Raw genomic sequence first — 17,384 nt, 5'->3', positions numbered from 1 at the left:
ACCACTTTGCTGTCATTGATTTTTATGGGATTATAGATTATTACTTAGCTGTCTGTATCATTTTAGTTTTTCATTTATCCAATGACTTTACATCCATTTATCAAATTTTAGCCAACTTTTTCCTGTTGCTGAAGGAATCTTTCCTGGGATAATTATCATAATATGGAACTGGAGACACTCCACTGTAAAGCACCTGTCCTGAGTGTGTTAGTTACTTTCATGTTAGCTTGGCACAATCTGTGGCCATCTGAGAGAAGGGAGCCTCAATTGAGAAGATGCCGCCATAAGACTGGCCTGTAGGCTAGCCTATAGAATATTTTTTTAATTTGTGATTGACACAGAAGGGTCCATCCTGTTGTAGGCGGTAGCATTGCCTTTGACTGGTGGCCCCAGGTTCTCTAAGAAGCCGGGCTGAGCAAGCCGTGAGGAGTAAGGCAGTAAGCAGCACCCCTCCATAGCCTCTGCATCAGCTCCTGCCTCCAGGTTCCTGCCCACTTTGAGTTCCTGCTTTACTTTCCTCAGAGGACTGTGACTCAGAATATGTAAGCCAAATAAACCTTTTCCTCAAAGTTGCTCATGGAGGGCATGGAAAACTCAAGTTTATTGGCTACCTACTTGATGGGAAGCTGTTCGATGTCCTCTAAACCTCTCAGAAATCTGGGTGAGGTCCTATTATCCTCCACTAGACAACTGAGATAACTGAGACTCTGAGAAACCATTTACTTCTACTTAGGTGCTAAGCCAGGATTAGGATTTCAACCTCAACTCAAAAGCACATACTGTTTAATTCTACTCTGCTAAGAAAAAGCATTTAATTAGAATTATAATACTATGTTTTTTGCTCAGCCGTCTACACAGGTAGATTGACTAACCTACTCAATACCAGAGTGTCAGAAGCCTGCAGGATGTGCTGAGGAGCAAAGCAAAGGCTCTGATGAGTTCAGACACCAAGACTTGTTAGAGGAAGGGTGCCAAACCTGTCCTCACTGGAGACGCCAGTTGGGAAGTTGGGGGGGTCCCTCCCTCCCTCCCCCCTCTCTCTTTCTTTCTCCCTGCCTTTCCTTCCTTCCTTTCTCCCTGCCTTTCCTTCCTTCCTTTCTCCCTGCCTTTCCTTCCTTCCTTTTTCCCTGCCTTTCCTTCCTTCCTTTCTTTCTTCCTTCCTTCCTTCCTTCCTTCCTTCCTTCCTTCCTTCCTTCCTTCCTTCCTTCCTTCCATTTGGCCATAAATTCAGGTAACCCATGTTTCCTAATTGCTAACAGTCTTCAAGAGTGGTTCACAGAACTCAGCAAAGTGCTGTATTTGTGGCTAAAGTTTTTATTATTATAAGAGTAGAAGTTGGAACCTCTCTAAAAAGAGGGACACAGAATGAGACACGGAAGGATAGCAAACACCGAGCGCTGTGTCCTTAGGATGCGTTCGCCTAGCGAGTCAGCACGTGCTGCATTTGGAGACACCCCGAGTTTCACGTGTCTGGAGTTGGTTCGCTGAGTAGACTTGGCTGGTTGAACCATTGGCCGTGAGGAGGCTGAATACAGATCTTTATTCTGCCCTTCGGGTATTATTAAGTCAGGTTGATCCCAGATGACTTCAACTCTTTAATCCCATTGTGACTTAGTTGGAGTGGCCATCCAAAACCTGAAGTATAACTTTAGATCCCATGATGAAAGGACCCATTCACAGATAGCCAAGACCTACTGTGTATAGCAAAGACAGTTTGTCACTTGAGAAATTTTAGAAATTTGAAGATCATATGCAAAAACCTGGCAGCAAAAGCTGTCCCTACTTTTATTTATTTATTTATTTTTACTAAACAATACTTACCCATGAAAACAAATTTCCCATACAAATTATGTATGGTCCCATAATGAAAGAGGAATGTATCATTTCTGACAATTAACTAATCATTCATGGTGAACTTTGTTGTGAGTATTAGAGTAATAGGTGAAGTATAGTACCAGATAGAACATTCGAGGGAGAGAAAAACAAGTATGATGTATAGGCAGTAAGAAAATGTAATTTTAGGTAGCTTTAGCACAGGATGCTTGAAGGACTATCCAGGAAGTGAGTCTTGAATAAACTGTGCAATCATAACATCTGCTGAGTGCTGACTGTATGCGGAGGGTTAGTGCTCTCACCGAATCCTTACACTGCTCTCTTACTATTATGCAAATGGAGCTTGGAGCACTGGAAGATTCTGTGCGTTGCCCTGAATTTCCCTCCAGCAAGTGATGGAGTCAGACTGATTCCATGTAACCTAATTCTTGGCCTTAACTCTCGAGTCACTGAAACAGTGACTCATTCCTGATACACTGTCCATAAGGCATTAGATTTTACAAGATTAAGACTATTTGTCATTGAGAAGTTTTGTTTCTAACACCTTACCTCATTCTGGTGCTGGGCAAATTTGTGTTGGATATTGAATTTGGAAAAAGTTGTATGTAGCAGCAAATTAGGTCTGCAAAGATGTATTGCTGCAGAAGTCGCTGAGGTCACCAGCAGCTTGCCTTCAGCTTAAAGAAGGTGTTGAGGTTGCTCAGACCTAAGGTGCAGGACAAATGTGAGGGCCCGACACCCACTTTTTCTAGTTGTTGGGGGGTCCTGGTTCAAAGTGACAGCCTGAGCTCTGGAAAAATTTTCACACCCCTTAGGCCTTAAAATCTGGGTTCAACTGTGAAGAAAGAGAAATGGGCCATGTGTGGCCTGGGTTCGGCCTTAGGTGCTAGCTCCGTATTATTTTAAGGAGTTTAGTTGATTTACTCCTTTGGGTTGTATTATAAAGTTGATTTGTCCAAATTGTCTGGTATGTTATATAATAGATGGAAGATGGAAGTCCCTTTTTCATTTATTGCTTAAAGAAAGATTTAGTTGTAAAAATGTGTGTGTGTATGTATCTCTCTCTATCTCTCTATCTCTCTATCTAAATCTATGTATATCTGCCTTCCTGTGGGTATGAGGATTGGCGTGTAGGGTTATGGAGGCCTGAGGAGTCCTAGTCTCCTTGAGCTGGGGTGACAAGTGGCCTTGAGCTGCTGGGGGTGGGTGCTGGGAACAAACTTGGGACTTCTGCAACTGTGACAGTTGCTCCTAACTGTCGAGCCATCTCTCCACACCCTCATTTGGTGCTTTTGAGCTTTTTATAAGTCAGCAAGCAAACAAATACGGTTTTCTCCTTTTTCAGATAGCTCTCAAAGGTATCCTAAAGTCTTAGGAATATAGTTTTCTTTCCTTTTTTTGTCATTGTACTTAATTTGATTTTGTTGTGTGACTACATAACTGCCAAAGACCAGCCGCAGCTTGGAGATTAGTTCTGAGAGAAGGGGTGTTTGTGATGAAGAGAATGACTCAAAGTCATATGTGGGTTCAAGCCAATGGCCTATGCTCTGCTAGAGATGGTTCTCCGGATTGTTCTCTCTCTGTGTTCTGGTCCAGACTGCTTTCTCTTGCTATTCTAAAAGCTCTGGATAGCTCTTCCCTTGCAAACCAAAAGGCTAGTCTTTTATTTTACATATCAATCCAGTCTTTACTCCAGGTTCCCTTTCGATTATCCTATGGGCCTCCATCCTGTAACCCGGCTTCTTGATTCTTAGGAAGAGACAGCAAGCAGTCAGATGGATCGGTGAGACCCCACCTTGGGATTACCACTCTCAGAACTTCTGGGCTTAAATTCACTCTGTCCTAGGCTGACCTTCAACTCAGGAATGTGCCTGCATTTGTATCTGCTTGTCTTAGTATCTTTCTGACAAGCTGGCTCATTGTTTCTGCTCCTTTAGATCTGTGAAGCTTCATATACTGCATCCTTACATTTTTTGCATAGTTGAGAAATTATATATTTTTGAACTTATGTTTTCAGAGTTCTTAACTACAGCCTTAAGCCCTGTCCTGAAGGTCTTAGCATTTACCATTTTGCTGAGACATTAGCCACACCCTTACCTCCTGGACTCACGCTGCTTCTGATTATCATAGAGTCATTAACCTTGGCAGAGAGGACATTCCTTGGAGGAGGAATATGAAAATATGTACACTATTATACAGTTCTTACATCCACAGCAACCATCAACACTGGGCCCCAGTGACAGCACACAGATGATTCTGTATGAGTTCAGCTTAGTGAGTGAATGAGTCCATTGGGGCTAGCTGCAGGAACGTGGGTGAAAGGCCACTTAAGGGTATGGGTCACTTACAGGGTATGTAGTTGCACCCCTGAGAACCCTCCCACAGTGGATAAATGACAAATGTTGCATCCTCCAATCTCCCTGCCGAACATGTAGACAACTGACTAGTTCCGGAGTTTCCCTAGCCTTTCCTTCTGAGCTTCTGAGCCTCCTTGTGTTCCTGGCTTCCTGAGTCTTCCAAGCCTACACTGTCCCTCTAGGAGGGAGCTTTGTTTGTTTTTTTCTTAATTTGGAGGAAATGGCTATAAAAAAACAAAGCAAACCCAGCCCTTCCTCTGGCTCTTACATTCTTTTCTCCCTCTGTGTTTCCTAAGCCTCAGAGAGGTGAAGAGATGTTAGTTTATGACTCCTTTTACAAGTTACACAACAGATGTAATCCCACTACTGTGAGAAACCCATGTATATGTTAAACTAAGACTGACGTTATAGAAAGCAAACTCTGTGAACAGCTCCCTTTTAAAACCTGTCCTCTTTACCATCTTACCTAGTAGATGCAATAAAATCAGGGGTTGTGTACTTTTTAATTTGTATTTGAAAATAAAACATCTTTTGAATCTCATTTTTTTAATCAAACATAATTTGTTTGAGGGAATTCCGTTCCCATTGATGCCTAAATATTACGTTAACTTTGGCAAAAATGTACTGCTTTGAGAAATGAAAAACTATGGATACCTGAAAAAAGTCTTAAAAGTCACATGTAAAAGATGTACCTTAATATTCTATTTTATAATGTTCTAAAGAAACATATATAGCAGCACAACAGACCTGAGGGTGGGGAGTTCTGACAGTGAAAGGATATCAAATAACCACTCAGTGATGGAAAGGTCCTGTAGCTGGACTGTGGTGATTAAATCTGGGTGTATGGTATATAGGGAAATAATACTTTGATGACTTTAAATCAAATTCATTTAAAAATATTAATGAGTTTAAATAAAAACAGCAATACTCTAATTTACAATGTACATTTTTTTTTTAATCAACTTCTTCATCCAATTGCATGGTTTCACATATTTAGAGAGGGTAGCCTGGTCTAAAATGGGGAATGTAGTTTGCCTAGAGGAACGGGAGAAGAGAGGACTGTATCAAAGCTGGGTATGGTGGCTCACCCCTGTAATAATGAGTTCAGGGTCAGCCTGGGCTGCAGTATGAGACTATCTAAAAAAACCAACAAACCAAACTGAACAACAACAACAACAACAACAAAAACCAAAGCAAAGCAAAACAAAACAAATCGCGTCGACCAACCAGCCAAAGAAACATCTAGTTCTTAGAACCTTTGTACATTTATTACCCAGCCTCTCAGCCTGTGTTTCTCTTGTGTGCTTATTGACTTAGATGAAATATACTGTCTGGGAATATTTGTGCTTTAGTACCACAAAAAGCATAATTTTAAATAATCAAAACCAGGCATCTTAAAAGTGTCTGGCACCTAGATTACGTTGTATTGTAAACATACAGTTTTAAGTAGATTTCATTGTAATCACATAAGCTGGTGTAAAATATTTCTCTGGCTTTATTACTGTTTTGAGTCAGAGGGGGAAAAGCTACTTTTTTCAACTACTTGCTACAGTGTTAATGCCTTAGAATAGGTTAAGTCAGGAGCCATTGTGTAGTCATTGTCAGGGATGGAAAACAGAATAAAAAGGAAAGATGGGACATTTCCGTCCAAAGAGGGCTAGAACAAGACAACGAGGAGCAGTGGGAGGAGGAGCAAGAGGAAGAGGAGGAAGATCCAGAGGAGGAGGGGAGGACGATCAAGAGGAGCAGCAGACACAGCAGCAGCTCAGGAGCAGGAGGAAGAGGAGGAAGATCCAGAGGAGGAGGGGAGGAGGATCAGAGGAGGAGGAGCAGCAGCAGCAGCAGCAGCAGGCAGCTCAGGGGCAGGGCGAGATGAAGGGGGGAAGGGGGGAGGGGAGGAAACCACACCTGTAGCCCGGGACCTCCGCTGGAGAGACAGCCAAGCTGGCAGGACTGTCCGGGCGCTTGGTTCATGTGGAGCGGGACTCTACCAGGACGTAGTGTTAAAAATTGTTAGGCCTGCAGATCTCGGAAGCATGGTGCAGCGCCTCTGCGGAGAGTTGGCAGGGACGTTCTTTTTTAATAATTCCCGCTACAGGATGGTGGTGAGGTGGCTTGAGAGGGTGTTAGTGTCTTATCAGCAGTAGACCTGTCCATGTAGAAATGTGTAAGTTTGGGTATTTGTTTTCCTGCTGGTTCTCCTGTCCAATGTTTGTGTGCTCAGAATTGGATAATGTTTTTGAGCATATTTTCTCTGTGGAGTCACAGTGGAGCCCTACATTTCTCAATTATGAATTCTGATCTTTTTTAGTGGCTTGATTGTTCCTGAAGTGAGGGGTAACGAGACCGTGCCTGAGGTGGTCACTACGTCCGGCTATGCGCTGCTCCACTTTTTCAGCGATGCTGCTTATAACCTAACTGGCTTCAACATTTTTTATTCGTAAGTATTTGTTCACTCTCACTAGGAAAACATACCTAACATATATGAATGTCCTATTATGCGAGGACTAGACCACTGTATTAAATTTCAACTTATATAGGATCTTTTTCTAACTGACATGACCAGTGTATTAAGTTTCAACTTATATAGGATCTTTTTCTAACTGACATGATATATTAGCAGTGTCCCACAGATGGTTCTCTAAGTCTTATTTTATGATAGTTTAAAACTCCGGAGTATCTTGCAGCAGGTTGTGTTGTTGAAAAGTTAGTTATAGATTTAAAATTGTTTAAGTAAAGCAGCCCCAGAGTGGTTTACATGTACAGCAACACATTGTGGGATCACATGGAGCCGGACACTGCCATTTTGTGCTCTGATGTAGTTTACTTGCAGCTTGAGGAGACATGTAGGAATTAAGGTCTGACAGTCCCTCTGTTCAGGGACATCCTGGGGGCTACAGCTACTTTATGGAATTCCATCTCTTTTACAAAATGTTCACCACTAGGAGAATTGGTTTTCTCACGTTACACTTGAAGAATTTGAGGCACAGGAGATAAAGCACTTGGCTATACTGCCTCTATCTTTTAAAATCAGAATAATGAGCATTGAAAATGTGTCATGTGTCCGACGCTTTGTGCAAAGCTTGCTACCTGTTGACAACGTGACTTTACCTCTTTACAGGTGGGGGTGACTTCAACGGTTACTCCTTCTCAGGTGAGGGCTTTCTGCCTGGGACACTGCTACTCAGTCTTGTAGCTTGCCTTAGATCTGTTTAAACTGTTCCTACAGTCTTCATTTAATTTTGGTAGGTCTTTAGAAGTTTACCAGTTTCTTCCAGTTTATTAGACTGTAGATTTTCAGACGCGCTCCAGTGACAGATTGGGCACCATTTATGTCTATTGTACCACATGTTACCTCTGACTTTATTAGTCTGAGTCTTTTCTCTGTATTTGGTTAGGTTGGCTAAGGGTTTGCCAGTCTCGCCCACTGCTTTGAAGAACTCATCCTATTCTGTTCATTCTTTGTGTAGTTCATTTCTGTTCCATTAGTTTCTTCCTTGAGACCGGTTTTTTCACCTGCTGATTTTAGCTTTTGTTTGTTCTTGCTTTTATTAAGACCTCAAATTCCATCATTAAGTTTTTAAAATAGAGATTTCTGTGATTTTTTTTTAAAAGATTTATTTATTTACTTTATGAATATGAGTTTACTGTAGCCATCTTCAGACACACCAGAAGAGGGCATCAGATGCCATTGGTTGAGATAGTTGTGAACCACCATGTGGTTGCTGGGAATTGAACTCAGGACCTCTGGAAGAGCAGTCAGTGCTCTTAACCGCTGAGCCATCTCTCCAGCCCTATTTCTGTGATTTTAATCAATGATATTTATAACAATAAGTTTATCTTTGAGAAGTACGTTCATTTGAATGCATAGGTTCCGATATATTGGGTTTTTGTTTTGACTTGATTGTAAGTTTTAAAATTCATTCTGGAGTGTGTTTCTCAGTCTTTATGAATTTGTATAGTCAGTATTTTCTTGGTTTCTATTCATCCCATTGTGATCAGAGATACCATAAGAAATCATTCCAGTTTACTGGTATCTGTTAAGATTTGCCTTGTGTTTTACAATGTGGTCCTAAACTAGAGAACATCCCCATGGGCTTCTGGGAAGAATGTGTGGCTTGCAGTGTTTGGGCAGATCTGTTAAGTCCTTTGATGTATAACGTTGTTTAGGTCTGGTAAATCTTCCGTTGGACTTTTGTCTGGGTGGCCTGTGTTGTCGAGTGAAGTGTTGGCATCGCCTGTTGTTACTGTGCTGATGTCAGTCTGTGCCTTTACATCCAACAGTGTTTGTCTTGTGAGAACTGGATTTGCTTCTTGACATAAAAATATGGTCTCAATGAATTATTCCTTTAGTCAGTATGGAAATTACTTTTTCCCTCTTTTCCTCTTTTGATCAATTTCGGGTTGAAGTCTGCATCATCAGATGTTGTACGTTCTATATGTCAGTGTGTGTTTGGTTTCCATGTGGATCTTCCTTTGTGCAGGCTCAGTGCTCATGGGGTCTTTTAGCTTCTCTTTATCATGAAGACTTTCTGTTTTCTTCAGTTAGGATGACAGTTTTGCTGAGTTCCTTTCTCTAAAAGATCTTGTTGCGGTGCAGATCTTGTGAGAACTCCACACGATTCTGATGAGTTCCTGTATGTGTGACTTGGTGCTTTCCTCACACAGCTTTCAGTATTCTTTGTTTGGTACTCTTAGTACTTTTTACCTGTATGCTTAGTACTCTGCCTGTACTCTTAGTACTTTGCCTGTGTTTGAGATGAGGGCTTCTTCTCTGGTCCTGACTGGTGTGCTGCATGCTTCCTATATCTGATGGCCATTTTCCTCCTGTGTTTGGGAATTTTCTTGCTATGGTTTTAATAAGTGTATTTCCAATGCTTTTATAGTTTCTATGACCATGATTTGGAAGTTTTGTTTTAACGTGGAGTCATACAGGTCTTGCATGCTCTGCTCGTAGGTGCTTTATGGCTCTATGAATGTTCAATGTCAGCCACCCCGTCCTTAAGCCCTGTGCTCTGGTGCTCTACCTGATCTATTAGCAGGCTTTCCTGTGCTCCTCAGTTTTTTAATTTATTTGACTTACTGGGTTTTTCATTCCACAGTTTCTGATTAATTTTTCCAATATTTTTATCTTTTTGCTGAAGTCTTATGTTGGCTTCATATTTTATTCAGCTATTTGTAGCTTCTGAATTTATTCAGGAGTTTGTGTTACCTTTGATTTGTTCAACATTTATTTCTACTTACTTAAATATTTTAAATTAATTTTATTCATGCACATGGGTGTTATGTGTGTGTCTGTGTATCACATGCATGCCCAGTGCCTGTAGAGGCCAGAAGAAGATATTGGATCCCCTAGAACTGGAGTTAGAGATAGTTGTGAGCCTCTATGTGGGCCCTGGATATTCAACCTTTATGCTCGAGAATAGCCATTGCTCTTAATCACTGAACCATCTCTAGTCGCATACCATGTTTAATTTTATTAAAACCCTTTTATATAAGGAAGTCCAGGTGTGAAGTAATGAGAGGTGCTCTCAGATGCGTTTAAAGACGTGACCATGGAGGCATTTGTCATTTTTTTCTCTTTTCTTCACGAAGATAGAAATTGCTAATGAGGAAATTTTCACCAGGGATAAAGTATTTGAAATTCCTTTGAATCAGCAGTTTGTTATAGGATCTCTTCGTATTATAGTGTATCTTGATGTGCACCCAGTGGAAGTAAAGGTACAGCAGATTGAAAGCAGGCAAGGTCATTAAAACATGTCTTCTGTGACTGTGCAAGTGGTGCTCTGTGTCTTAAGGTGTTAGAACTAAGTAGGTTCTTGGTTCTCTTCAGTTTCAGGAGTTCAAATGTCTCTTCTTAACATATATATTCAGAATATTTATATATGTCTCTACAAATATCACACTTGGAACTGTGCAGTTGCTTCGGAAGTTGAGGGTAGTCCTGGAGATAGGAGTTTATTAGCAGAAGATATCTAGTGAATGAACTAAGACTCAAAGCAAATCAGTAACAATGAGATGAGAGGCGTGGAGTCGGTGGGATGACAGCTTGTACCTGGGAGGCTGAGGCAGGAGAGCAGCCTTTCTGACAGCCTGAGGCCCTGTTTCAAAAATGGTGTACAGAAAAAGAGCCGGAGCCACGTTGCAAAATTGTGCTAAATTAATAAACTAAAAAGAGAAAATCACACCTACAAAATGACCCAAAATTCATTTTAATTTTCATATATGAATGGTATTTGAACCTATGAATTGTTTTGCAGAATCAATTCTTGTCCTAACAATTGCTCTGGTCATGGAAAGTGTACAACCAGTGTCTCTGTTGCAAGTCAAGTGTATTGTGAATGCGACAAATACTGGAAAGGGGAAGCATGTGACATTCCTTACTGTAAAGCCAACTGTGGGAGTCCGGATCATGGCTACTGTGACCTGACGGGAGAAAAACTCTGTGTGTGCAACGATAGTTGGCAAGGTACGCATGAGCGCTGGGATGGCCCGGGGTTGGGGCGGGGGAGTATGGGGGTGGCTGAGTGCGGCTAGAGGCCGCGTGGGGAGGGCATGGGGTTGGCTAGGGAATGGCGCAGGGATGGTGTGGGGTTGGTCTGGGGTTGTGGGGTTGGCATGGGGATGGTGCTGAGTGGTCATGGGGGCAGCTGAGTGCAGCTATAGGCCGCGTGGGGATGGCGGATGCAATGCTATGCGCATTGGTTTGTGTTTTTGATTTTTGGCTTCTTTTGGGTGTGTGTGGTATGTTTATGTTAACAGTCAAGTTCTTACTTATCTGCATTTTCATAAATAAAATTGGGAAAGACCCGTCTACATGCTGTTTTAGGGATTAAGTGAAGTTACACCTTAAACTTAAAATTGGAGACATGTGATCATTATAATCTTCTATAATCTTTTTGTTGACTCCTCAGAGACTGGATGACGTCACCCGACTTACTATGTGGCGTATTCAAATTTACCTCATAATTGGTAACATACAGTACTGCAAAAATAAATTCAGGTATAGGATCATTTGAAAGGTATTTCTGAGGAAAGACTGACCCCTTGTGGCTATTTTTTTTAAAAGAGGACAGAGACTATTTCAATAAATAAAAGATTATTTAGCTGCTTCTTGTAAAAGTCAGATTCCTTGAAAAGATTTCTAAAATCTTCTGTCTGTCATTCAAGATTAGCTTTAAACAACACTGAAAGGTTTATGGTTTATTAAGCATCTGTAGTCCTATTTTTGTCGTTGTGGAGTCAAACTGAAGGATAAGTATAGTTATCTGAAACCATCTGTTCAGGTCTAATTTGCTGATTAGGTTTGCAGAGACTCGTTTTTGTGCTAATATAGTACTTTCTGACAGAGGGAACTTTGATGCATATATTATATAATTCAGAGGCATATTGAAGAGGGCAGCAGTTGGAGCAGTTCTCTCTGACCTAAGCACCACACAAGCACACTATACCAGAGGTTTCCTAGCAAAAGGGCTTTTATTATTGATAATATATTATTTATGGTTATGACAGGTGCAAATTCTCAAGTGTTCATAGTGGTGTGGCTGTGTGTTTTACATAGTTAATCACTTGCAAATTTTGTGTCCTCAGAAAGTGCTTTGAGGCTCTTTTCCAACTTAAAAATTTAAACTGAGATATTTTCATTTTCCATAGTGATAGTTGTATGTGAACAGCAGATAAAGTCCAGCCAGGGAAGTAAAATATGGCCTATATACAGTGCTTTCCACATGAGACTCATCTATTTCTGTGATTCAGCATAATCAAACTGAGCAGAAGATACAGAAAATCTTCCCCCATACTAGCATAGCTCCCCTTATCAACAACATTTGCCATAATGGTACGCCTGCTAAAACTGGTGAACCTACATCAGTAAATCACTGTCACCTGAAGTCATGGTTTATATTAGAGTTGTATTAGTTAAGGGTACCATGGCATCATCCATTCCCCTTATAGCATAACACAGAATTGTTTCTCTGACTGGAAACTCCCTGTACTCTGCCTCTTCACAAGTTTCTTGCCTCAGCTGTCAGCGGCCAGTGGCCTTCTTCCTGTCGCCGTAGTTTTGGCTCTTCTGAATGTGATGTGCAGTCTGCATGGCACTCTTGGTGTATTCTGAGAAGTGTACCCTTACGCAGTTTAGTAGTGCACAAGTAAATATGGTGTGCTCTCCCTAAGTGATACAATCATTGACACCATGGTTGTACATATGCTGTCTTTTGTTGCTGGCAACATTGTTCAGTGATGCATGACTGTAGCAGAAACTATGTAGCATGTCGGGTTAATGAGTAGCTCCTTTTATTTGGCAGTCTGTTAGTTTCTCTCCTGTGTTCCAGGGACTTACAGCTCATTTCTTTTTAGCATGAGCAATGTTCATTATGTGGATGTACTCCAGTTTCTCTGTTGATTCATTAGGACGTCTTGGTTGCTTCTGCTATTTCTCATGTAATATAGTTTGTTTATTTTATTTATCTTTTGGAACAGGAGTCACAATGCAGCTCAGACTGGCCTGGAATTAACTCATCATGTAGTCCAGGCTGGGCTCAAACTTTTGGTGATCTGTCACAGACCCTTGAATGTATAGAATTTTTCAAGTATTAAGTCACATTAGTAAAAGGGTGCTTTATCTCTTAAGGTTATTTGTAATAATTGGATAAAGAAAGTATTTTAAAACTAAATAAAAATCAAAACATAACAAATTCACCTTATGTTCACATGTAAAGAAAATAAATTTCACAGGGGCCTCCAAGACGTAGCAATATGTTTTAGTAACTCCCTCAATCCTCAGTTCTTTCCTTTATGTGACTTTCTGAATCGTTGGGCTTTGTTAGAGCAACATAAGTATTTCAAACTTCCTCGAGCAGAAGGGAAGTTGTTGTGCTATATGGAACAGAGCAGTGTCTTTCCAGCACTGATTATTTCCTTTTGCAAATAGAGCTCACTGAGTTTTAGATCTGCACATGGCCTGACAGCTACACACTGTATTTCTAGTCTAACCTTACAGCCAGTATGGATACGATGGCCAGTGTGATGTGCAGAGGCATGCCATGTGCACATATACTAGCTCACTCTGATATTTCTCTGGCAAATGCCGACAGCTATAGTCACCAAAGCACTCACTGCCCATTGGCGGTCCTGGAAGCTGGATGTCTTAGATTAGAAACGAGAAAGATCAGGTTCTGAGGAGGGCCGTCTTCTTGGCCTAAAGATGGTTGCCTTCTTGCAGATCTTTCCTCTGGCAGAGCTTTGGCCAGAACATATGCGTGTGTATCTCGCTCACTTCCTCCTCCGTCACATTGGGGTTTAGGGCTTACTCCTAGGAATGTTGGTAAAATCAACAAACATTCAGTCTGTGACATGCTCATTCTTAGAGGAGATGATTCTCACAGTCACTTTAATTTATGAAGAAACTCATCCCAGCTCATGGGGTTATTTTCGGTAAGTCAACTGACCTGTCTAGTTATTAAGTTCATTTCCTTTAGAAAAGATACATTTACATTTGTCTGGGTCCTGGGATGACAAGCCTATAAAGTATTAAAGTGTATTCATTCATAGTATTGTTTGTATGTGGTGTATGCGTGTGTTCATGTTCAGGTCGTATCTGATCGTGTGGGGGGCAGAGGCCAACACTGGGTGTCTTCTGAGATTGCTATTTACTTTATTTGTGGTGGGGGGCTAGACTTAGAATGCCAAGGATCCACTTGTCCCTTTCCCTCCGTGCTGTGCTACTGCGGGTGCCATCACAGCCAGCTTTGGGGTGAATGCTGGCGATCCTAACCTGGAGCCTCATGCTGGCACAGGGGGCACTTTAACAACTGAGCTGTCTCCCTGCTCTGAAGTAGTATTTTTAAGGACTAATGCTATAGTGACATTTCCTTTTTAGTGAGTAGACACTTGATAATAGCTCTTGATTTAATCATCTCTTTTGTAACCAAGCTTAATGCATTTTATTAACCTATAAAATTTGCATTTGTGAATAATACTTGAAGATTAGACATACTGTTTAGGTATTCTGTGAACATGAGACCAGACTAATAAAATGGGCAGTTTGGCTTTTTGTGCATAGAATAAATGTTAACCAGCATGTTTTTTTTTTCCTACTTCATTATTTTAAATGTCTGTATATATAGTCTTGGTGGCTGTAATGATCAGAAAGAGGTCTTTAGGATGTTAAAGTTATTTTTTTCTATGTACATGAATCTCATGTATCTTCATAATAGCAATGATTTTCAGAATGAGTGCCGCAGGGGCTCAAGGGGAAATGACCCTCTTCTGCTCAAACCACAATGCTATCACTTTGGAACAGTCTCTATATTGAGATTCCATGTACAACTTTATTTTAGCCTCATTACACCTCAAAATTGGGACTTTGGAGACCAGAGATTTCTGCTTAAACAGATAGACAGACACATACAACCCTTTATGATGACGTAATTTACCTAAATTATGAGAACCATATTCTTAGAAAGGACGTAGGGTGATGATTACCAGTCATGTGACTCATTGTTTGTAAAGTTAACTATTGTAAGAATAGTCTGACAGCATTTAAAATACAATGAAACAGACAGTAGGACTTTAGAGATTGCTTCTGCAAGCCTAGTACATGTGCATAATATTTTGTCTGCTGTAACAAATGCTTTTCAGTGGAGTTTGCAGATAGCAGTCTTTAAAGATGTTTCCTCCTCCTCCTCCTCCTCCTCTTTGGAGAATTTGAGATTTCAGTATACATGTTAAATCATAAGTGGAAGAAAGAAAAATGATAGATATAGCAAATTAATATAGGTATGCTAAATGATATATGAAAGGTACTGTAAAAGTTAATTTCACTTTAAACATGTGACTAATTATTTAGTTTGAGCAAAACAATATATCTAACATATTAAGTGGAGGCGTATAATCTTGGAGTTATTATAAGTTTAATTCTGGGTGGTTGTAATGAAATAAATGTTGCAATATAGTGAGTCATGTGTATTTTTCTATGTTCCCAGAGCACATAGTGATTATATGTTTATACAGTATTGTATACATGTACAATTATAATTTTAAATGTACAATGAAACTATTATACAAATGTACAATCTTAATTAAAAACATTTTACTGCTACAATATGGTAAGTCACTTGTATTGTTACTGAGCTTTTTTTTTTGCTGGGCGAGGGTCTTGCCTCAGGTTATGGCTACCAGTGGTCACTGATAATTGATGCAATAGCTGTGAAAGGCCAGATTGCAGATCTGATTTGTATGATACTAGTTGATAGCACTATTCCCGGAAAGACATTTTCAACACTGGTGTCCACCCTCCCAAGCCTCTTCACCAAGCAAGCAATATTCTAAGTTTTCTCATCCTAAAGTGTCTACAGCATCTTAATCAGCAGATCCCTTATGTCATCCTGAAGTGTCTATGGCATCTTCATCAGTGGACTCTGTATTGGGAATCCATTTTTTCTCATCACAAGGAGTAACTCTTGTCTCAGTTCTGTCTCTGTGCTTAGCTTCTGGTCCTTTTGTTGTGCCCACCAGATTAACAGTCACTTCTTTTACTGTAGCGGAGTCACTCAAAAGCACTCATGGGATTGATAATATCCCTTTGAATGCTGGTATTTTGACCTCCTTCCATAATCTCTGATCCTCTTACTGCATCAGAACGGTGATGAAGCCCTCGTGGTATGTTTCCAGCTTGGTCAGTGCCATCATCAGCCCTGGATTGCTTGCTGTAGTCCAAATGTGCCTGGCTGGTCACTCTGTGGAACTGTCTCTTCCCCCCCCCCCCACACCCGTAGGAAGTCAGCCTCTGCCAGCCCCGCAGAGGCTTGTCTCTCTTGTCTCCTCTCCTTCCTGAGGTCTGCACTCTGCTACTGGGTTGGGTTTTGTTTAAAGGGATGTTGTGAGTGGTTTGCTCTTCCACTGAAAGCTCTGAACTTGCACGCTGTTAGCAGTAAGGGCGTTCACCTCAAGATTTGTTCTCTGGGGGAGCCTTTCCTCTGCTTTAAATGATGGTTGACAGAAGAGGGCAACATGTACTTTTTTGATTTAAGTGAAAGGAGCTGCACTTCCCATTCATCTTGACATTTAGAAACCAGTGTAGGCACTAGAAGGCTGAATTTCAATACTGTTTTGTCTTCGGTAATAAGGAGGTTTAAAGAGAGGGAGAGACTAGGGGACAGCCAGGCCAATTCCTGAAGCAGTCAGAACACATTTATTAGTTGGGTTTATGGTTTTATGTAGTGGGGTTGGTGGCAACCTCAAGTGATTTTAATAGTAACATGATTATAGGTTGTCACAACATGTGATACTAATGACAGATTTTGGAGAGCGAGAAACACACAAGATACACACAGTGATCTGAAGAAGTAGATGTAGACCTGGTTCAGCTAGTGTTGCTGTAGGACTCAGCTCGGGACACATGTATCAGTAAGTGCAACAACAGGCAGTACAGGGACAGGAAGTGCGGTGCAGTGAGAGGAAGTGCAATGCAGTGACAAGTGCATGACTGGAAATGCAGCACAGTGATAGGAAGTGCAGCAACAGGAAGTCCAGTGGAGTGACAGGAAGTAAAGCAACAGGAAGTACAGTGACAGGAAGTGCTGTTACAGGAAACACAGCACCAGGATGTGTAGTACTGCACAAAGAAGTACAGTGTAGTAACAGAAAGTGTAGTGCAGTGACAGAAAGTACAGCAACAGGAAGTTCAGCACAGTGACAGGAAGTACAGCAACAGAATGTTCAGTGGAGTGACAGGAAGTAAAGCAACAGAGGAAGTTCAGCACGGTGACAGGAAGTACAGCAACAGGAAGGAAGTGCAGTGCAGCCATAAGAAGTGCAGCTATAGGAAGCATAGTGCAGTGACAGAAAGTGTAGTGTAGCGACAGGAAGTGCAGTACAGTGACAGGAAGTACAGTGACACTGGGTGTTATGGCAGTGAGTTCCTCAGTTATCAGGTTTCAGAGGCATTGATCTCCTCATCTGCATATTATGGATGAGGACACCTAGACTTATCGGTCGGTCTAGAGACTGGATAAGAGATCATTGTTGCTCCAGATTTATACTACTGGACATCATTGTAAACTAATGTTTTTACTTTATGAAATTTTTATAGTTTCTAAGTAGTAGTAGTTATTATTATTATTATCATTATTATTATTATTTGTTGATATACGAGGCTACCTTCTGAAGCCAGTTTGGTTCTTAATAATGTAA

At 40.9% G+C, this 17,384-nt stretch overlaps 1 protein-coding gene across 3 annotated transcripts in view; it reads left to right on the top strand.

Moving 5' to 3' along the window:
• Window positions 1-17,384, top strand: part of Atrnl1 (attractin like 1) — a 531,270-nt gene that overhangs the window by 21,196 nt on the left and 492,690 nt on the right. For all 3 annotated transcript variants that reach the window (XM_052182687.1, XM_052182678.1, XM_052182695.1), the window contains exons 4-5: window positions 6,502-6,630; window positions 10,451-10,659. In XM_052182687.1, the coding sequence (XP_052038647.1) occupies window positions 6,502-6,630; window positions 10,451-10,659 (338 nt within the window). The remainder of the gene's footprint in view (window positions 1-6,501; window positions 6,631-10,450; window positions 10,660-17,384) is intronic.

This window comes from Apodemus sylvaticus, chromosome 1 (assembly GCF_947179515.1).
Source record: "Apodemus sylvaticus chromosome 1, mApoSyl1.1, whole genome shotgun sequence".
Taxonomy (NCBI): Eukaryota; Metazoa; Chordata; class Mammalia; order Rodentia; family Muridae; genus Apodemus; species Apodemus sylvaticus.
The sequence above is the reverse complement of the archived record's forward strand: the minus strand, read 5'-3'. Positions and strand labels throughout refer to the sequence as shown.